At 39.5% G+C, this 22,784-nt stretch overlaps 1 protein-coding gene and 2 pseudogenes across 1 annotated transcript; 2 read left to right on the forward strand and 1 right to left on the reverse strand.

The window, feature by feature from the left end:
- Positions 1-2,414: 2,414 nt before the first annotated feature.
- Positions 2,415-4,286, forward strand: LOC127677909 (DNA polymerase epsilon subunit 3-like; annotated as a pseudogene).
- An 8,310-nt stretch (positions 4,287-12,596) lies between these two features.
- On the forward strand, positions 12,597-13,562 carry LOC127677428 (olfactory receptor 2A1/2A42-like). The gene has a single exon (XM_052172512.1). The coding sequence runs from the start codon at positions 12,597-12,599 to the stop codon at positions 13,560-13,562; it is 966 nt and encodes a 321-aa protein (XP_052028472.1).
- Positions 13,563-18,582: 5,020 nt separating this feature from the next.
- LOC127677429 (gamma-secretase subunit APH-1A-like) lies at positions 18,583-19,655 on the reverse strand (annotated as a pseudogene).
- Positions 19,656-22,784: the final 3,129 nt, after the last annotated feature.

Here is a 22,784-nt window from a genome sequence, read left to right on the forward strand (position 1 = left end):
TGGATGGCTTTGTTCAATTGCTTCACCTGTTTTTTTGTGTTTCCCCTTGGTTCTTCAAGGGCTTCTCCCTGTTTACTTGTGTTCTCCTGTATTTCTTTAAGCGAGTTATTTATGTCCTTCTTGAGGCCCTCCATGAAGCCCTCCATCAGCATCATGACCTGTGATTTTAAATCCAAATCTTGCTTTCCTGGTATGTTGGGTATTCAGGACTTGCTGTTGTGGGAGAATTGGGTTTGGATGGTTTCATATTACCTTGATTTCTGTTAGCAACCTTCCTATGCTTGCCTTTTGCCATCTGGTTATCTCTGGTAATAGTTGGTCCTGCTGTCACTGGCTGGTGCTTGCCCCTCCTATGTGCCTGCAAGCCTATCTCAGCAACCCTGGGTGACCTGCTTTCCACTGGCACAGATTGCTGTGGTTCTGCCAAGTTCCTGGGTGAAGGTGGAGTCCTGGTGGAGTATGTCCCAAGTGATCCTCTACTCTGGTGATCCCTGGTCTACCCCTCTACACAGTCACAGGAGCAAAGATGGGGGCATCACCTCTATGCACAGGACTCCCTCCAACTTCCTCCCTGTGAGCAGATGACCCCTGGAAATGTAGATGCCCAGCTGTCTGGTCATGGCACTACCAAGCTCCTGGGTGCAGGCGGAGTCCTGGTGGAGTGTGTTCCAAGCGATCTTCTACTCTGGTGATCCCTGCCTACTAGTCTGCCCCTCTACACAGTTACTGGAGCACAGATCGGTAATTTCATGCTCATGGGAAAGTTATTTGTTTTGTCTGTTGTCTCTGTGTACTGGCATTGTTCACACCAGAAGAACAGTGATGAGGACAATCTGTTTTGGACTCAGAATAGTCTGAGAGCTAGATACTGACACTCTATCCAACAATAGAGAAAAAAATCAAGGTGATTTTTGTTTACTGCTTTTATGTTAATATACTTAGTAGTTCATACTGAGACATCTGGAGTTGTTTAGCTGTATACTGGGAGTGTCTGATTGCATGAGTTAAATGCTCAGTCCCACAAGATGCTTCCACTTCATGGAACAATCCTAAGTCCCCATTGTGAGACCTATACCTCATACTGAATAACTGTATTCCTGGATTCTAATCTCATGTTCACAGCCTTAATAGGCTGCCCATATTTCTTCTGCTTATACTGCTAGGTAAAAACATGACCCTTAGTAAAGATAAGTAGGTTAGGCAAGACATAACAACTGTGTTCATAATCACCACTAATAGAAGACGCTGTCTTGCCCTGTGCCTCAGCTAAGACAACACTAACAGCTGAAACAAATAAACCCTATCACAAACCCTGCCTCCTTTGCTCCCTGATTCTAAACATTTCTAATAAACATATTCCCTTTTAAATCGAAATCACTGATACACACTGAAGAATTGCTCCACCATTCTCTACCCAAAACACTTCTCTCATGCTGCCCTGAAGAAACACCACCAACACCTTAGGTGTCCCTCCCACAGTGGGAAGAGGTTTATTTACCAATCTCCTCGGTTGAGAGAAAACATGAAGTTAGTTGGATAGAGATAAGGGAAGGTCTCTTATCCTGAAGGGAGAAGTTGAGAAAGGAAAGAATGCTATCAAAATATATTGAATGATATTCTCAAAAATATTTTTTAAAAAACAATATTTTATTTATTTTCAACAATAATGTATTTTGAGTATTTGTTACACCCTCTTATTTTGTTTTTATAAGTTAATATTTATATTATAGTTTTATGAGTATTGTTACTTTCAATTAAATAGTAGGTTAACTTGATTATTTAAATGTCAACAGAAATCAAATAATCAGTGTTATCAAATAATATAAATATTTTTACTTAAATTAATGCTGGCTGTACTGTTGGCTTTGTATATTCAAATATTTATGTGTGCCTCCTTTTCTCTCTCCAGATAGTCAACACCATCAAGATGTGTGTAGGTAGCTACTTTCTCAAAATTGAAATGTTTCCTTTTAAAGGGAGGCTCAGAAAGTAAATGGAACTAAAAAGACTCAGGAAATACATAAAACTCACAAGTCTCAGGAAGTTCCAGAGATGTAGGAGATTCACAGGACCTCTCCTAAGATTTTCTAGGTAGCAACAATTGCTGTGAATACATTTCAAAGACCCAAGTTTCCAGTAAATTGAACAGAGAACTTAGGGAGACAACAAGAGTTTTTACCCATGCTGATGTGGGCTTTTAAGAATGTAGTTGCATTTGAATAACACATGTACCTGTGAATAACCCTTATCTTGATTCATGTAAGCAACCCCAATAATTCATTGGTTCTCTAAGGTAGACTTAGATGCCCTGTGTATGGTAGAGCAGCATTGTTCATTTCTCCTCAAGAAAAGTCACAGAGTACAAGGACACCGGGTTAGGGGGCCAACAGTTCAAAGAGAGTTGGGCAAGAGGGATGGCACGGTTGGTACGGTAAGTATGAGACTTATAACTATTTGCTTATTTACTAGAAAAGAAGTAGTTGAAGTTTTGTATTTCTTGAAACTCTGTTAGAATTACGAAATTTTTAGTTTGTCTTGCTTTGCTTCAAACCTTTTTGTCCTTTTGGGTAAAATGACTTTTCTGACAGATAGACAGACAGACAGATAGGAAGGCAGGCAGACGGACGGATGGACGGATGGATGGGCATGCAGATATGTATAAATAATGAGGATTTTTAATTTTATTTTATTGAAAATAGATTTTTTTAATATACTATATTATGATTATAGTTTTCTTTCCCTCTATGTCTCCTAGTTTCTCCCTATCATCTGGATCGCCTCCCTTTCTGTCTTTCATTAGAAACCATACAGGCTTCTAAAAGATAATAATAAAATAAAATAAAATTTGACATATCAGAACAGAACAAAACAAACAAACAGAAGAGGCTAAGAAAAGGCACAAGTCAGCAAGCACCACTCACTCACGCAGTCAGGAATCCCACCAAAATACAAAACTAGAAGCCATAAAAACCGGAATGCTTAAAAGGCAGGAGAACAAAAACAGAAACAAAAACAAAAACAAATAATAAAAAGACAAAATTTCAAAACGAAAAATCCCTAACGTGATATTATGAGACAAGGAACCTCTAAATATTCCATTGCATTCATTTTGTGTTGGCATTTACAGCTGGGCATACGGTTTACCCATCGGAAAAGGTTTTTTCCCCAGTGAGACTCCCTTGGTGAAACCTAAATTTTAGTTTGCAAGTCTTTGTCAGTTGGAGATTGCTTCTGGGTTAGACGCTTCTCCTTTCAAGTCCAGGACCCTGTCTGTTGCAGAACCTGTGTGTGCTGTAACAGCCTCTGAGTTTACATGTGCTTCTCTCCTGTGTGTGTATAAGGTCTTGGTTTCTTAGTCTTCTTCATCCCTTCTGGCTCCTACACTCTTTCCATCTAAACTTTCACAGGTTTCCTGAGCCCTGAGGCTCAGAGAGGTTTGATGGATCTGTTTTAGGGCTGAGTGTTTCAAAGTCTCTAACTTTCTGCATGTCTGTCTGTGGGTTTCTGTATAGGTTCATATGTATTGTGGGAGAAAGCATCTCTGATGGTTGCTGAGCAAGGCACTGATCTATGAATAAAGCAGAATGTTACTAGGAGTCATTGTATTTCTACATTTACACATGTACAACAGCTAATACCTACATATAAATAAATATATTCAGGTAACAATTCTTTCTGGGTCTTCTAAGTGGTTACCTCACTTAGGAAGATTATTTTCTAGTTCCATCTCTTTACCTGTAAATTCCCTGATTTGATTTTTTTTCAACAGCTGAGTAATATTTCATTGTGCAAAGACACCAGAACTGTCTGAAGAGGAGACTTGAGAAAAAGGGTCAGACCTCAGTGGAGGCAATGGCAGAGGACCGAGGACTTAAATCTGCCCAACTTGGACATTACCAGGATCATCAAGGAGGCACTCCTGGATGGTGTCAACATCTCCAAGCTGGCCCGAAGTGCCATCTCCTTTGCTGCCAGTGTCTTCGTTCTGTGTGCTACATTCCTGTGCCAATAACATTGCAATGAAAAGAAAACGCAAGACTCTGAATGCCAGTAATGTGCTGACAGCAATGGAAGAGATAGAGTTTCAGTGATTCATCACACCATTGAAAGGAGCTCTAGAACCATACAGGCAGGAGCAGAGAGGCAAGAAGGAATCTTCAGAGCAAAAGAAGGACAAAGACAAAAAGGATTCAGAAGAGCAAGGCAAAAGCAGGGAGGAAGACGATGTAGATGAACAAAGACTGGAAGAGGAAGAACAGAACGAGGAGGAGGAAGTAGACAAGTGAGCAGAGAGAGTGGGCAGACTGTGGCACAGTGGGAGGGACCCTGAGATCCTGAGATGTGTTCATGTGAAGCCTCTCCCTGCAAGGCAGAGCCATCTTCAGCACCAGCACCCAAGATCAAAATAAAAACTGACTAGAAAGATCAAAAAATGCTTTGTGTAAATTGATACCACATTTGTGTAAATGTATGCCATGGTTTCTTAACCCACTACCCTGTTGAGGGGTACAAGGTTATTTCAAATTCTTGGATTTTATGGATAAAATAGCAGTCCATATGGCTGAGAAGTATAGTGAAACATCCTTTGGTTATATCTCCAGGAATGCAATACCTAAATGTTGAAATAGATCTATTTCCAGCTTCCTAAGGAACTGCCATACTGATTTCCACATTTTACTGCCCTAAAATTTATAATTTTCAGAGATTTACTTGATTGATTTCATTGATTATAGTTCATATGGGCACAAAAGGAGATGAAAATTTGTGTAGACTGTATCCTACACACAATGTTTTTCTTAAAAGGAACAGTATTTTGGGCTTTCTTTTGAAAATGTGCTTATTTTCATCTAGGCAGTGGTGGCATATGCCTTTAATTCTAACACTCAGGTGTCAGAGACACACAGAGTTCTGAGTTCAAGGCCACCCTGGTCTACAGAATGAGTTCTGAAAGAACCAGGGCTATACAGAATCCTATCTTAGAAAACAAACAAAAATTATTATTTTTTATCACAAATACATACGAATAGTAGATGTGAACATGTCCTGCAAGTAAGGGAACACAAATGTTCTCCCGTTTGTTTGGTTGGTTGTTTGGTTGTTTGGTTGGTTGGTTGGTTGGTTGGTTGGTTGGTTGGTTGGTTGGTTGGTTTTTCAAGACAGGGTTCCTCTGTATAGCCCTGGCTGTCCAGGAACTCAGTCTGTAGTCCAGGCTGTCCTTGAACTCAGAAATTCACCTGCCTCTGCCTCCCAAGTGCCTGGATTAAAGGTGTGTGCCACCACCGCCCAGCTCTCCCTTTTGTATATGCTTTGACTCCAGATATACAGGATTACAATGCAATGTAATGAATTCATTGGTTTTATAAATTTTGGAATGACTTCAATGGAATTGCTCGCTCTCTCTCTCTCTCTCTTTCTTTCTCTCTCTCTCTCTCTCTCTCTCTCTCTCTCTCTCTCTCTCTGTGTGTGTGTGTGTGTGTGTGTCTGTCTCTCTGTCTGTCTCTTTCTTTCTCTCTCTGTCTGTCTCTCTCTGTGTCTCTGTCTCTCTGTCTCTCTCTGTCTCTGTCTCTCTGTCTCTGTCTCTCTCTCTCTCTCTCTCTCTCTCTCTCTCTCTCTCTCTCTCTGATGTCTAATATAAAAAGAAATAGAAATAGAAGTGAGAATGGATTTAGATAACAACTCATAAGTGAAGCCATACAGTAGAGACTCCAGTCTTTCCAGAAACTTTCTGTGTAGCCCTGGCACTCCTGGAACTCACTCCCTAGACCAAACTGCCCCCCAAACTCAGAGATCCTCCTACCTCTGCTCCCCACATCCTAGGGTTAGAGGGATGTGCCAACACAGCCTGGCTGTGAGAGAGCTTCTTTTAATCGATGACCTACATTAGTAGTTTGTACAGAAAAGGCACTGGTTAAGATAGGTCCCCAAAAGGCCATTCTGGGATACCGTGCCCTGTCTTTGAACCCTCCAATCCTCTTACTGCCTTCCTATGCAGCTCCCACAGTATCTGCAATTTGGAGTGTGACTTTCAATCATGAAAGTCTTTAAGGTTCTAACTTCTCATTTCTACTACAGACCAAGGCATCCAGATTCCATCCAGGAGAGGCTGAGCTTCAGAGTAGATGCCAAAAGTTCACTCCATTGGTTCTACTTCTTGACAAGTTCCCCAGAAGCATCTTAGAATGAAGATAATAAAACTGGCATTATGGCATTAAAAAATGTCAATCTTTATTCATGGATTCTGATGTGTGCTGTTTCAGAGTTCTCTCTTTATCTGTGATTCTTAACTGCTTGTTTCATTGGGGATGGCAAGGAAAGAGATAATTTCCTTATTACATGTTGGAAACCCTCTAGGTATATGCCCAGGAGTGGTATAGCAGGGTCCTCCAGCAGTATTATGCCCAGTTTTCTGAGGAAACACCAGACTGATTTCCAGAGTGGTTGTACCAGCTTGCAATCCCATCAGCAGTGGAAGAGTTTTCCTCTTTCTCCATAACCTCTCCAGCACCTGCCATCTTCTCAGTTTTTGATCTTAGCCATTCTGGCTAGTGTGAGGTGAAAGCTCAGGGTTGTTTTGATTTGCATTTCCCTGATGACTAAGGATATTGAACATTTCTTTAGGTGCTTCTCAGCCATTCAATATTCCTCAAGGGAAAATTCTTTGTTTAGCTCTGTACCCCCATTTTAATAGGGTTATTTGGCTCTCTGGAGTCTAACTTCTTGAGTTCTTGCTATATATTGGATATTAGTTCTCTGTCAGATGTAGGGTTGGTAAAGACCTTTTCCCAATCTGTTGGTTGCCATTTTGTCCTATTGACAATGTCCTTTGCTTTACATAAACTTTGTAATTTTATGAGGTCCCATTTATCAATTCTTGATCTTAGGGCATGGGCTATTGGTATTCTGTTCAGGAAATTTTCCCCTGTGCCCATGTGTTCAAGGCTCTTCTCCAGTTTCTTTTCTGTTAGTTTCAGTGTGTCTGGTCTTATGTGAGGTCCTTGATCCACTTGGACTTGAGCTTAATACAAGGAGATAAGAATGGATCAATTCGCATTCTTCTGCATGCTGATCTCCAGTTGAGCCAGCACCATTTGTTGAAAAGGCTATCTTTTTTCCACTGGATGGATTTAGCTCCTTTGTCAAAGATCAAGTTACCATAGGTGTGTGGGTTCAGTTCTGGGTCTTCAATTCTATTCCATTGATCTACCTGCCTGTCACTTTACCAATATCATACAGTTTTTAATACTATTGCTCTATAGTACTGCTTGAGGTCTGGGATACTGATTCTCCCAGAAGATCTTTTACTGCTGGGAATAGTTTTCACTATCCTGGATTTTTTTGTTATTCCAGACGAATTTGAGAATTGCTTTTTCTAACTCTATGAAGAATTGAGTTGGGATTTTGATTGAGATCACATTGAATCTGTGGACACATGCTCCACTATGTTCATAGCAGTCCTATTTATAATAGCCAGAAGCTGGAAATAACCGAGATATCCCTCAGTGGAGGAATGGATTCAGAAAATGTGGTATATATGTACAATGGAGTACTATTCAGCCATTAAAAACAATGAATTAATGAAATTCATAGACAAATGGATGGAACGGGAAAATATCATCCTGAGTGAGGTAACCCAATCACAAAAAAACATACATTGTATGCACTCAGTGATAAATGGATATCAGTCTAAAAGCTTGGAATACCCAAGACACATGATGCCCAATGTTGGACACAATGATGCCCAAGAAGGATGACAAACAAAGTATGGATACTTGGGTCCTTTGTAGAAAGGGTAACAAAATACCCACAGAAGGAGATACAGAGACAAAGGGTGGAGCAGAGACTGAGGGAAAGACCATCCAGAGACTACCCTACCCAGGGATCCATCCCATATAGAGTTACAAAACTCAATACTCTTATCAATGCCCACAAGTGCTTGCTGACTAGAGCCAGATATAGCTGTCATCTGGGAGGCTTTGTTAGTGCATGACAAATACAAAGGGGGCCATTCTCAGCCAGCAATTGAACTGAGCACAGGGTCCCCAATGGAGGAGCTAGAGAAAAGACCTAAGGAGCTGAAGGGGTTTACAGTGCCACTGGAGGAACAATATGAGCCATCCAGTACTCACAGAGCTCCCAGGGACAAAACCATCAACCAAAGAGTACACAAGGAGTTACCCATTGCTCCAGACACATAGGAACAGAAGATGGTCTTGTTAAACACCAAAGAGAAGAGAGGCCCTTGGTCCTAGAAAGACTTGATGCCTTAGTGTAGAGGAATACCAGGACAGGGAAGCGGGGAAGGGTTGATAGGGGAAGGGGAGAGGGCTTTTGGGATTTTCGGGGAGCAGGGAACCAGGAAAGGGGACAACATTTGAAATGTAAATAAAGAATATAATTTTAAAAAAAAAGAAAGAGATAATTTCTCTGTCTTTGCTTCCCACAGAGGTAGTCACGCATGATGTCTCCTGGTCCCGTCCCTCCAAGGAGACTCAAGAGCTGCCACCTAGGCTGAGCCCTCAGAGAATAAAATCTCCTTTCCTGAGGATTTTGCTGCATTTCAAGCAAGAGCAGACCTGAGTGCTCTACAGTTCCCCAGAAATTCTGCAGAAATAGGACCCTGTGCCAGCCTCCAGCTTCTTCCTTTTCTGAAATTCTTGGGTGTTAATGTGTGAGTCAACAAAGTTTAATAAATTTAGAATACCACAAATTCCTCCAAGACAGTTGAAGCATCTTGTCTTTTCTTAACTCTTCCTCTGTTACTGCCACTCTTTATTTCTATATCATGATTGAGAAATAGATTGTCTCTATGAATGATAAATATACATGCTTATTTATATTCTGTGCAAATAATAATGTCCAGATCGTGACATTAGATGACATATGTAGAATAACCTTCCTACTTAACAAAGATTATAGTAGAATATGTTGCAGGGTGATGTTTGGTTTCAATGAAATTAACACATATTGATTGTCTTAAGTCTCCATTAATTCCTCTCAGTACTGTAAAAATACATTTGTTTATTGCATTGGACTGTAAAAACCAAATGCATTTTATGTTTATGTCTGATATTTATATGTCATTTAACTTTCAAGACATATCCAAGTACCTAGAATATAGTAAATAAGTAAGCATGTATGTTATATGTGCTAGAATCTAGAGGATGAATTTTGGCAAGGGGAGAGAAATGAGGTGTCAGTAGGTATAGGAAAATGAAAAAAGAATGAAATTCTCAATAATTACTTAAATCTTCTGTTTAGTAAATGTTTATGTTTATATTTACATGTTTATGTCTTCTCTTAGCTCTGTAAAAACATCCTTATAATGTTACAATCCTCAGTCTGTTTTACCCTACTACAGTGCTGGGTACACACAGTGCGTGAAGCAGATGATTAGCAGTCAAAGATTATTGAAGAGATGATCCAATAAGACTGACCTGCAGTTCTTTCTGGCATAGAAAAAAATCATTTACCTCATCAAACCTTACTCCATATGATAATTTGGCAAAATTCCTATCTCATCAATATGAAAGAAAGAAAAGTAACTGCTTCTTCCTTGGCAGTTACAAGTAAGCGGTTGAGATGAACAACTGAGGAACAATGGGGTGGCTGTATGAATGTTGCTTTGCCCATGCCTGCTACCACAGAAAAGACACAGATAGTTCATCAAACTTCAGATTTACTTTTTAAAATATGATACATTCCAAATGATATTTTATTTTTGTATAAAGAAATGCCTTCCTTCTGAGATACTTCTTTTAGTGTTTTAGAGGAACTAGATCATTTATTAACCATACCAGTTGGACAACTTTTAATTTCTGATGTCATACACATATACATAGATTAATGTATAATATCACAATAATTCTTTAAATTTAGACTTATAACTGGAACATATTTCAAAGTGAAGTCATCCCTGTGGCCCCTGGAAATGTAATATTTGGTTTCTAATCGATTGTTTTAATTAACTTTAGATACATTGCATTGAATTCAAATGAAAAGAATTACACAGATTAATATATACTAAATTCAAGTGCTTAACATTTTGTGAACCCTTTAAGTGATCTTATCCCATTTTAAAGATCTTACTTTAATATAAATCCCAGCAATGATGTTTTTCTATATTAAATAACCATTTCCTGTGGGAGAAGGACTGAATTTAGAGTAATTAGAGGAGACTTTATTCTAAAAGAAACAATATCTCTTAAAACAACAAAAGGTAGTAGTTTATTCATTTGTTGCATTTATTTGCTATTTATCAAATATATGTCAATTGCCAGATATAAAAAAGAAGCAAACCTGCTCTACAACTTTATAATAAACAATAGGCAACTTATACCAAATGGGTCCTAATGTATCAAACATATCTGTAATTTTTTTGATGTGAAAAAATTTACAAGCTGGTGTGTTTTTTCTATATATCATGTGTTAAAATTTAACTTTATGCCCCATGTTTTAAATTTTAATGTACATAGTTTGTCAACAACAGACTAGCTTATAATTACCCTAATTTTAAATCATTATATGCAGTTTTAAATATATATTATTTAGATAACTTTTTGTCAAACTGATTTGGCCATTTGCTTATTAAAAAAATAGGTGTTTTATCTGTTACCATCACCAACAGCTTTTCTTTTCCAGGGTCTTTCATAAAGGGTTTTTAATGGTCTAATGTGTGGTCCCCAGACATTAGACCAAATTTCCTTCAACAGCAGCATCATGCTATGCCAAGTCACAAGAGGATAAGGCATAAGCCATAATGTTGAAATCTTACTTATTTGAAGTTTAAAATGTAACCGAAATGTTTGCAGAGGATTTTGCTAATTGTATATTCCATTTCTACAGAGATGCCTGCTCAAGAAAAGAAATTATACCCTGACAGTTGCTGAGGAACTTAAAACGAGAGTAAGAAAAGCTAGTCAGAGATCATTTTTCACTAACATTACTGATAAACAGTCAAAGCCACACATGTAGACCACAGACATCCATCAGGTGGCTAGCATCTTTCTTCCAACTGGTTCACTTTTCCCTTCCCCAGATGTCATTTCTTAAGCACTGCCAAATAGCTCATTTCTTGCCCAAATTCTACACTCCAAACACAACTCCTGCCTTCATTTTGCACTGTGCCTCCACATAATAGCTCATGAAATTGTCTACATATGAATTCTTGAGTTGTTTAAATCCATCATCCACACATCTAGGAGAATACATGGAACATCAAGCTTTCAGATGGCCCTATCTGTACTCTCCTGTTCTGTTTTTGCGGATGTAGTCTTATTTCCACATCTACCTTGTTATTCTCATCAGTTGTATGTCTATTTTATGGGTGTCTTTCTCAGAATAAAATTCGGTTTGTCACACCAATTTCCTTGGGAAACATTGTTTAAATCTCCTTTATTACTGATGTTAATTAAACTAGAGATTGGCCCAAAGCAATGTGATTTCTCTTGCTATTTATGGCAAAGTTGAAATATGTATAGTTATTGATGCCAAGATTAATGTTTTTACACTTTAAATTTTAAATCCTCGTTCTTTGTATTTCAAATAGTATATTACAAATACAAGGAAATAGATTAACAGGAAAATCAGTGCATTTCTTCCTTATTTTTGTTCTATGCTATTTTTTTTTTCAGAGAAAGCATAGAGAGATCTGAATAAATAGTATATGAGAAATTTGCCTACAAGAGTATTCATATAGGCTCTTACCAAGCACTCTTCCAAATCCTTAAATATACATAAGAATTCTCAAACACTGAGTCTGGATGGTAATACATTTGATGAAACAAAAAATCTACTCCATTTTCCTGGAATGTATTGATAATTCTGTGAATATCACATTTGATTAGCCACAAAATATCCAAACATTGGTTATTGTCTAAATTTCAAGGCAATGATACATATTTTGGATAGATACACACAAACAAATACACTAGGACACATCGTGTATTATTGTCAATATATAAAATTCCCACCACTGTTTCAAACTCTACGGATGCATCAACTTGTCTTCCACAAAGGCCCTGAATTTTTTTACCTGTTAAATGTTCACTTGATGAACATACAATTTAATCATAAAAGAGTTCATTTATGACTTTCTTTAAGTGAAGTTATATAAACAATCTCTAGATTTGAGCTATGAATTAGACACTTAACAAACGTAAATTCTATCAAATTAATTTTTTTCTTTTCTGGTATTATTCTCATTTTAAAAGTTTTTTAACTACTTGATTTGTGTTCATTTCAAGTTGCTGTGATGTTTGATTCCAATACTCCTTTATATCCTTGCAGGGGTAAAACTCCAAGACAAAGTATGTTTCACAATTGTTTTGTATGTAAAGTTTGCTACTTTGTAATTTCTCCAGTGCCAATTAGTCTAAGTATGCACTGTCAATGTAGTACTCTTCCAAAAGTTGGAAGTTAGTTAAAAGTATAGTTTGTACACAACTTTCTAATAATATATCATTAACTTATTCATGATTGAATACATCCTATTGTTGTTTACTGATATTATTCTCATATTGCTAAAATATGAGATAAATGATAAAGCCATATTTTATAAGAATTGAGTCTCAGTTTTCTGTATCCTCTTTCATAGTGAAATGGAGGAAAATCAGACCATGGTCACAGAGTTCGTCCTGCTGGGATTCTGTCTTGGCCCGAGGATTCACCTAGTTCTTTTTCTACTTTTCTCTCTCTTCTATACTTTGACCATACTGGGGAATGGGACTATCCTTGCAATAATCTGCCTGGACTCCAGACTCCACACTCCCATGTACTTCTTCCTGTCCCACCTGGCCATTGTCGATATGGCCTATGCCTGCAACACAGTGCCGCAGACACTCATAAACCTCTTGGATGAGACCAGGCCCATCACCTTTGCTGGATGTATGACACAGACTTATCTATTTTTGACATTTGCTATCACCGAATGTCTTCTCCTTGTGGTGATGTCCTACGATCGATATGTTGCCATCTGCCACCCTCTACACTACACTGTCATCATGAGCTGGAGAGTGTGTACCATCCTGGCTGCTGTTTCCTGGATAATTAGCTTTCTCCTTTCCCTGGTCCATTTAGCTCTCATCCTAAGGCTGCCCTTCTGTGGACCTCATGAAATCAATCACTTCTTCTGTGAAATCCTGTCCGTCCTCAAGCTGGCCTGTGCTGACACAACACTCAATCAAGTCGTCATCTTTGCAGCCTGTGTGTTCACTCTAGTGGGGCCTCTGTGTTTTGTTCTAGTCTCCTATACACGTATCCTGGTGACTATCCTGAGGATCCAGTCAGGGGAGGGCCGCAGAAAGGCCTTCTCTACCTGTTCCTCCCACCTCTGTGTGGTAGGGCTCTTCTTTGGCAGCGCCATCGTCATGTACATGGCCCCCAAATCCCAGCACCCAGAGGAGCAGCAGAAGATCCTTTTCCTGTTTTACAGTTTTTTCAACCCCTTGCTAAATCCCCTGATCTACAGCCTGAGGAATGCTGAGGTCAAGGGCGCCCTCAGGAGGGTACTGGGCAATGAAAGCCATCCCTGTTTGGTGTGGTGTTCACACCACAAGCCTTGGTAGTTTCCTCTAGTCTTAATCTCCAATTATTTCTTAAATCCAGGAATATTCACTATCTTGTTATCATGTCCAATAACAGGAGATCCGAATCTCCTCCTAACCTGCAGGACTAGTAGCCTTGTATTCCTTAGCTTCCTAGGAGATGAAGTTTTGTCCGATGTAATTTTTCTTTTTAGTTGAATTAATTAGCTGTGAAATTAAACAATACTTAAATTATTCTCTGAGTCATTTAGTTGAATCTGTTAAATTTTTTAATCTAATTAAATGACCTGACAGTATAAGATTCCAAAGAAAAGCAAGCCATATCCAAACACAGTGACCTGCCCTGAAACCCATCATACAAGTGACAGTTCCCACAATTACACTGTAACAAGCCAGGAATTATGTGGAGGTTTCTAGCCATTATCTATGGCATGTATTACTTTCAAATAAAAATTACTGACAGGTTGTAGAGTTAGTTTGTTGCACTGAGTAAAGGAGCAGATTTAAAACAAGAGATTTAGGAATAAGAAGAGGGAATTTGGGGTGGAGAGATGGCTCAGCAGTTAATAGCACTGATTGCTCTTCCAAAGGTCCTGAGTTCAAATTCAATCAACAATATGGTGGCTCAGAACCATCTGTAATGGGATCTGATGCCCTCTTCTTGCGTGTCTGAAGACAGCTACAGTGTACTTACATATAATAAATAAATAAATCTTTGGGCCATAGTGAACAGGGCCAGAGAGAGAAGAAAAAGTGTCTGAAGACAGCTACATTATACTTACATATAATAAATAAATAAAACTTAAAAAAATCATCACCTAACAAAAAATAAAAGAAGAAGAGGGAATTTTAAAAAGCAATAGACTGCTGGGACATGCCTTTCATCTCAGAACTTGGAAGGAAGAGGCAGGAAAATCTCTAGGAGTTCTATTTAAAGAGTTACAGGACAGCCAGAGTTTCACAGAGAGATCCTGTCTCAAAAGAAATCAACAAGCCAAACAAACAAGCAAACAAACATAGATTTTTTTTAAATCTGCCTACAGATAAAGAAGATTCTCATGTTTAGAGCCCTGTTCAATGCCACCCTGCTGGTGAACCTCAGACTTGTTCAAAAGAATGTGTGTTCTTCATTTGACATTAACAGAAAACAATTATTGTATATAAATGGAAACATGTTTAAATAATAGGTGACCATTTTATTTAATTACTTATTAAGTGGCCTTTACCATATACTGGTAGAACTGCATATAGATTATTTTGCTTAATCATCATAAAGAAAATGGAGACCATGCTAGTATTGGTCTTTATTGGAAATGGACACTTTAGAAAGCAGTACATTCTTGACATCCTCAGATAATTTTTCTCCAAAGCCCTCTTATCTTAACCATAATAGTATAACCATGGCAATATATTATCATAGTGCTTTATCCATATCATAGATTTTTAAATAAACTGATTAGATAACTTAAGGAACAGCATGCTAAGTGAATGACAGTATCTTTGTAGTTTACTGTGTATGATGATAGGCTGAACTGGTTCTACAAGGCCTGATGGAACAGGGGGTCTCACTTCAGGGGATGTTTTCCCTGAACTGATGACTCCTATGCACAAAGGTTTTTTTTTAAGCCCTGGACTTTTGGAGGAATGTGGACATCATAAAGTGAAAAATGAAGATAGTTCTCATTGAACATGGAGACTTACCTTCAACCAATATCTAAGAATTAAGATACCCCTGACCAACCCTATCACATTGTTCAAAACTAAAAAGATCTTCATTAGCTAGTAATAGTATTTTGTCCCTACCAAAAATGTGAAAATAGTGATGTGCTAACAATAAGAACTCCTATCTTTTCAGTAATTATAGCCTCTACCAAAAATGTGAAAATATTTTGGGAAGCAATGGCAGAGCACAGGAGCAATGAGCAGACAGCAGAGACAGACTTTGAGGAGAAAGTTGAGTGGTGAGTCAACTCTGAGTGGAGTGAGAATGGATATCTCAGAGAATCTTTGGAAACGCAGTCCACTACCAAGCCAAGGGCATTCATAATTTTATTACATATTCAAAATTGTTATAACCAGCTGGATGATGATTGCAGGACAAATACCACTTGAAAGATTGATGGCTTCCATCCAATTTAAACACAGCAGGACCTAAACACTGTATTGAACGTTACTCATTTCTACTTCTAAATTTACATAGTTCTAGCAAAAGCTACTTCTTTTTTTTAAAAAAAATAATTTTTTATATATGAGTACACTCTAACTGTCTTCAAAGACACACCAGAAGAGGGCCTCAGATCTCATTACGACCCTGGCTCTAACGGTTGTGAGCCACCATGTGGTTGGCTGGACCTCTGGAAAAGCAGTCAGTGCTCTTAACCGCTGAGCCATCTCTCCAGCTCCACAATAGTTACTTCTAAAGTGAATATTGTGGTTAATTGTATCTCACTTAGAGTGACTTCAGAGCAACTTCACAATTATTGGGAAAAGAATATATAGTTCTTGATATACAGCTGCAAGATGCTATAATGGTGTCTCTGCTCACAAGGTGGGCATATGTTGGTGTGGAATCTCCCATCTCCTGCAAGAGGGTGCAATATCAGAGGCTATAATTACTGAAAAGATAGGCATGTCACATGTGGGTGAAGTCAGTTCTTGAGTCATATGACAGTGGCCCCACAGTATCTCTGGCATGTAGAATGGAGACTGATGTGTAGAACTCTTGTTTACTCTTTGCTAGGGACTGTAGAGTCCAGTGTTTTTCACTGAATGGCATTTTGTGCCTTCAGATCACTTGCAGAACCTGCAAAGATATATGTTCTGAAAGGGATGGACAACATTCAAAATTTTAATTATCTCTCATTTCTTGTTGACTGGATAGTCCATGGACCATGATCTAAGAAACATTGTTAAATGTAGTATAGGAAACACTGTAGTTCATGGGGGGAAATAGAAGACAAATGAGAGTTAGCATGGGTTACCACAGGACCTGACAGACATGATGTCATATCAGACCACAGGAAAGGTTCATTTGCTTTGCCTTCTTAATAAATATTGGTAACAATGACTCAATTTGATTTATGATCCACTGTAGTTTGTTGGTGGCCATTTCAATCATTCATTCATTCATCCATTCATTTATATGGTTCTTCCTGTTATAATAATAATCATGCTCTGTGTACTACTGCAGATTGTGCTATTGTGCATAATCTGCCTTGTTCTTTACAGAACTGTCTGACGGCCACATGTTCAAATTCACTATGGACTAGAGATAACCAAGGTGGATTTTATAATCTTCTATTCTTATACTCATCACCATGGATGCTGAATGTGTGATGGTTCTTCACATAAACCAAGCAATCTGAGCTTCAGTGAACACCAGCTGGATGTCCTTTGATCGATTCCAACACCTTCCACCAGGAGACAGTATGTGACCTCATGAGTTCAAGGATCAGTTCACAAGACTGCCCGACTTCAGTGTGTGATGACAAGCCTGAGCTGTGATCTGGGCTTCTGACTGACCACCTACAGATCAAGACCCTACTCAATATCCATGCCTCAGTCTTTCATGTCACTCATATTTCTTCACTTCATACTGCCTTTGTGCAAATGTGACTTCTGTTAAATAACAGAGGACTGAAAATAGCTTCATGTGGGACTCATTGGGTCCCTGCAACTCAGGTGCACATCCCCAAATACAGACAGACATGTATCCAAACAATCAAAAGTAACTGAAACTTTCAAGCAATATCTGGATTTCCTCATGCTGAGTTGTACTCATTTGGATACATGCTAGTTTCCGTTAAGATGTGCTTTTTTTCTGTTTTATTCCTTTTTATATGTTTATGTTTTGTATAATTTTATGATTCCCTCTGATAAGTTTTATAAATTGACATTGCCTAATCTTGCTCATGAAGTAGAAGATGCATAATTTCCTATATTTTGATTTATTTATTGTGACATTTTTATCTTGATTTGATCCAAAAGTCTTTATGTTTACCCTAAAAAACTTTATTAGCAATAAACATGTGTGTATGTGTATGTGTGTGTATACACGTGTGCGCCTATGTATGATGAAAACTTCTGCTGCCCCATATTACAACTTTCATATAATTTCACAAGATTTTTGGTTCTATTGGTAGCAGAGAACCTGATCTTGAAAACAGACGAAGTATTTATTAACTACCTTCTATACACACTATACTTCTGATATGATTAGACTATCATTTGAAATTTAAAATGAAATAAGACTATTTTGGCTTTTTTAAAATAATGTATTTCTTTATCCCCCCACAATTATAAAGTCCTTTTATTAGGCAAAATCACAATTACCTTGATTAAAAGGATGGAATATCCCACCCTCACCAAAAACAATACAGTGATAGAAAACCTCCCCAGCCTTCCCACACCCCAATTAAAAACTAGAAAAAGTGTCTGCCCTCTGGTCCTGCAATGCCATGGCACTGTCATGGAGTGGGCCGACTCCACAGCACCCTCCACTTCACCTTGGGGAAAGGAGGGGTGCTGATGGTCATGGACTTTAAGAGTTACCGGAGCACCAGTTCCATGCACTTCCTTCCTTTTCCCTAGGCCCTGGGACCAAAGGGAAAATAGGCAGAAATGAGCCGCGATCAGCAGATTCAGGAGCAAACACACAGACTACAGAGGTTAAGGACGCTCTGGGCGAACCTCCTCCCTCTTCCCACTTAACAAAAGGGAATTGGGGGGGGGGGGGGGGCGGTCTTTATCATACCAAAAAAAAAAAAAAAAAAAAAAAAAAAAAAAAAAAAAAAAAAAAAAAAAAAAAAAAAAACACGGTTCTTTTTAGACTTGAGAAAAAGACCAAGATGTCCAGTCTGAGCAGGGGATACTGAAGTGAACTCATACCCTTGACCCCCCCCCCCCAGTAACTTCATCTCCAGGACCATGGCTAGACTTGGTCCCTTTTCTTGACAACCGGCACCATCCAGAACTGGAGATGGAGAAATGCAGGCACAGGGGATCGGGAGGAAACCCATGTCCAGGGGTCTCCCATGTTCCCTCAGTCCTTGGGCGGGATGCGCAGGGCAGAGTACACCATCACCTGAGTGTCCTGCAGTCGGCCTGCAGAGGGGAAGCTGGGGGAGTCATCGGCAGGGTAAATACAGAGCACTGAAACATGGGGAGGCCTGTAAACAAGGGGGCCACCAGGTGGGGGAGATTCAAACCCACCAGTCCCTGCCTGGCTGCACCCAGGCTGCTCCTGAGAAAGCTTAGAGACTACAGGTCACAAATGAACAACACCAAACCAGAAAGGAAACGGGACACATCAGTGAAGAGACCGAGGAGTACAATGGACACAGGCTGGGGCTGGGTTCAGTCATGGGCAGTAGACAAGCAGATGGATCTGTCAGCGATCAATCCAGACAGTCAGCACTGGAATACTTCGGAGGGAGCCTCCAGCTGTGACGAACGCCCAGAGCCCCAAGAGAAAGGTGACTGCATAGATGGGCAGCAGGCTGGCCTCAATCTAGAGGTTTAGGAATGTCAGTCCTGATGTCAGAAGGTGACTCCCGACTACCAGGCCCAAAGCCCAGTACAGTGTCCTCTCACAGGCATCAAAGAACACAACTCCCCAGAAGGTATGGAGCAGGATCATGGCTGTTAGAAAGGCTGAACTCAGGAAGTAATATGCTGAGTCTTCATAGATCCCAACCACACCCAACCTGGCCAAAATACTGTTAAAGAGAAGACACCATTGATGATACTGATGGACAGACCAGAAGCACAGGCCATCTGTCAGATGGAGATGGGTGATCTTCCGTCCTCACTTAGTGATGCTAAGCCCTCATCTGCCTTCTTAAGGAGCTTGTAGTAGGCAAAACTGAACCCTTTCTGTAAAAGGACAGAGACAGCAGCATCAAAATCAGGAGGCCATACTGGAGCCATGCTTCTGATCACATGGACCAAGATGAACCAGACCACAGAGGCCAAGAGTAGGGAGACAAGCCAGAAAAGGGCTCATGCCATTAGGATGATAACCAGAAGCAGGTCTCCAGCTACAGTGATCAGGAAAGGGGTGAAAGCTGGGCAGAATGCTAAGAAGGTGCATCCAAAAATCACGGCAGCCCCCATGACTGGGCCGATCAGGAGGGAGGGAACCCAGGCCAAGGGAGGCAAATGGGAGCAGCTCACCAAGGGGGAGTCCAGTCTGCATAGGGCAGCAACCAAACCCCAGGAGGGGCGCTGTGGAATGACCCCACCCCAGACCCCAGAGAAGAGGAAGGGGCAGCTGAAACCCAGGACAAAGCTCCACCTGACCTTGTCTACCAATAATGTCTTCTTGTTATGAATACAGAGATGGATATGTTCTTCAAAACTGATGTGAATTTCAGAGTTTCCCTCAGCTTTACCTGGTGACTCCAGAAGACTAGAATCATCGTGTAATGAACACAACAATTTATAAATCTTACTGTGTCTAGATGTAGATTTTCTGACTCTCTAATGCCCAATATAAAAAAATGAATACAATTGAAAAATGAGAATATCTTTAGCAGCAGATATCTCCATCGTCCTGGGGGGGGGGGGAAGTAACTGTAAGGGGAACCGCCTTGCAGAGGCTCTTCTGCTCCCAGAATAGAATGGTCTCTGTGCTGAGCAACCATCACCTTCCAGAATGAGAAGTAGAGAGCATTCCTAACAGATGATCGACATGGGTGGTTTCGGCTCTAGAAGATACTCTCTTAGGGAAGAGATTTCTCCAAAACCCTCTGGAACATTCTGGCACCTCCTTATTCTTCCCGGATCTTTCTTATGCATCCTTAGCCAGCATATACAGTGTGCATCCTTAGCCAGCATATACAGTGTGCATCCTTAGCCAGCATATACAGTGTCTCTACACCTTGAATATAACATGCTGTGTGTGTTTACTAGCTGTGTGTCCTGTGGGGATGAGAACAGAAATAGAAATAAAAAATCGTTATTTTCCTCTTCCCTACAGAAGTAGGCATGCATCGTATCTCGTGTATTAATAATGGAAGTACAGCCCTCCCGTTAAGCCCTCAGTAGCTGCCAAGCATGCTGTGCTCTTAGAGAACACAGCCTCCTTCTCTAAGGATGCGGCTGCATGTTGGACAGGAGCAAAGGCCAGGATTCTGCAGAACCACAGAAGCTAAAAGGAGACAGGACCTGTGTCAGCATCCAAGGTTCTTCCACTGAGGTTCTTCCACACTAATATGGAAACCAGCAAGGTTGTCTGCTTTAGTTTACCACAAATTCCTCCCAGACAACCTGTAGTTTTTAGTCTTTGTTAATGTACTGACATCACACATGCTGTAATATGTAGGGAAAAGTAACACTAACTTGTTTAAATATGCAGTTAACAATAATCAAAGTGTTTGCTTCATTTTTTTCCATTTTTAATTTTTTGTTTGATTATTTTTGTTCTTTGTTTGTTTGTTTGTTTGTTTGTTTGAGACATGGATTTTCTGTATAGCCCTGGCTGTCCTGGAACTTACTCTGTAGTCCAGGATTGCATGGAGCTCCACCTGCCTCTGCCTCCCAAGTGCTGGTATTAAAGGTGAGTGCCACCACTAACCAGCAATGTGTACCTCACTTCTTGAAACCCATATTGTTTGATTCCAGAACAATCTGAAAATACCAAATCAATGGAAGCCTTAATAGCCTGTATAAAATGGTTGATTACTTGTATATAACCTCTGTACATCCTCCTACATGTTTTAAATAATCACTAGCTATTCCTAATAGCTAATGTTTTGTAAATGATATGTATAACCATTAAGGCATTAGAAATATATATAGATATAGATATATAGATATGATATAGATATTATATGTATAATCATTAAGGCATTAGAAATAGATATATAGATATGATATAGATATTATATGTATAATCATTAAGGATATATATATATATATATATGTGAATATATATGAAATAATAAAAAGTTACAACCCAGTCACTTGAAAGGCTGAGGTGAAAGGATTTTTGATCCAGGAGATTGAGATCAGATTGAGTGACATACAGAGTTTTAGAGAGGAGAAGAATGGAGAGAAGAAAAGAAGGAAGGAAGACAGGAAGGAGAGGGAAGAGGAAAGGAAGGAGAGAGAGGAAGGAAGGAAGAAGAGGAAGAAGGTAGAATGGGAAAAGGAAGTAGGAGGAAAAACACGGGATGAAGGAAGGATCTATATACGTTCAATATGAAGGTAATTTTATTATAAATATTTTTTAGCCTTGGTAGGTTGATCTACAGATAAAAATATGGATTAATAACACCATATAAAATGTGGTGTGTTTGATACAGTAAACAGGATCTACAACAAGACGTCAATAAACTTATGACTCTGTAGCTCAAAGAATGAAGAAAACAATATCTTAAAAAATGTACTTGGCTAAATTACATTATTATAATCAAGACTTGGCTTTTACAGGGTGGTGGTCAATGAATTACATAATATTCATGGACTACCACAAACCATGGAGAGACCATGTGTGTGAAGTTCCTGTAGCCATGAGTTAGCTGTCCAAGGAGCAGCTAAAGAGAGATGATGAGTAGAAGTTCCTGAGTTCTCACTGCACCATGAATGTGCACACTGTAGACTATGTTTTATCTTATTTGGTCCTCACCAGCCTAAATAAAGTAAGTGCTGTTTATTTTCCCTCAAAGGGAGGGAAAAGTCTTGAAAGACGAATGTCTTAGTCAGGGTTTCTATTGCTGCACAAACATCATGACCAAGAAGCAAGTTGGGGAGGAAAGGGTTTATTGAGCTTACACTTCCATGTTGCAGTTCATCACTAAAGGAAGTCAGGACTGGAAGCAGGAGCTGACGCAGAGGCCATGGAGGGATGTTTCTTACTGGTTTGCTCAGCCTGCTCTCTTATAGAACCCAAGAGCACCAGCCCAAAGGTGGCATCACCCACAAGGGGCCCTCCCCACTTGATCACTAATTGAGAAAATGCCCCACAACTGGATCTCATGGAGGCGCTTCCCCAACTGAAGCTCCTTTCTCTGTGATAACTCCAGCCTGTGTCAAGTTGACACATAAAACTAGCCAGTGCATGAAGGAGTATTTTCAAGGTCATACAACTAGTAACTGCATGGTTTCTGCTAAGTCCATTTTTCCTCTTTTCCATGATGTAGTGTATTTTAGTCCTTTGCTTGAGAGGTTTACACAGGAAAGAATGTGGATAGCTTCTTAAGTGTTTTTTCAATTTTAATCAAATTGATATCTAGTCATATA

The sequence above is a fragment of the Apodemus sylvaticus genome, chromosome 2 (genome assembly GCF_947179515.1).
Source record: "Apodemus sylvaticus chromosome 2, mApoSyl1.1, whole genome shotgun sequence".
Lineage (NCBI taxonomy): Eukaryota > Metazoa > Chordata > Mammalia > Rodentia > Muridae > Apodemus > Apodemus sylvaticus.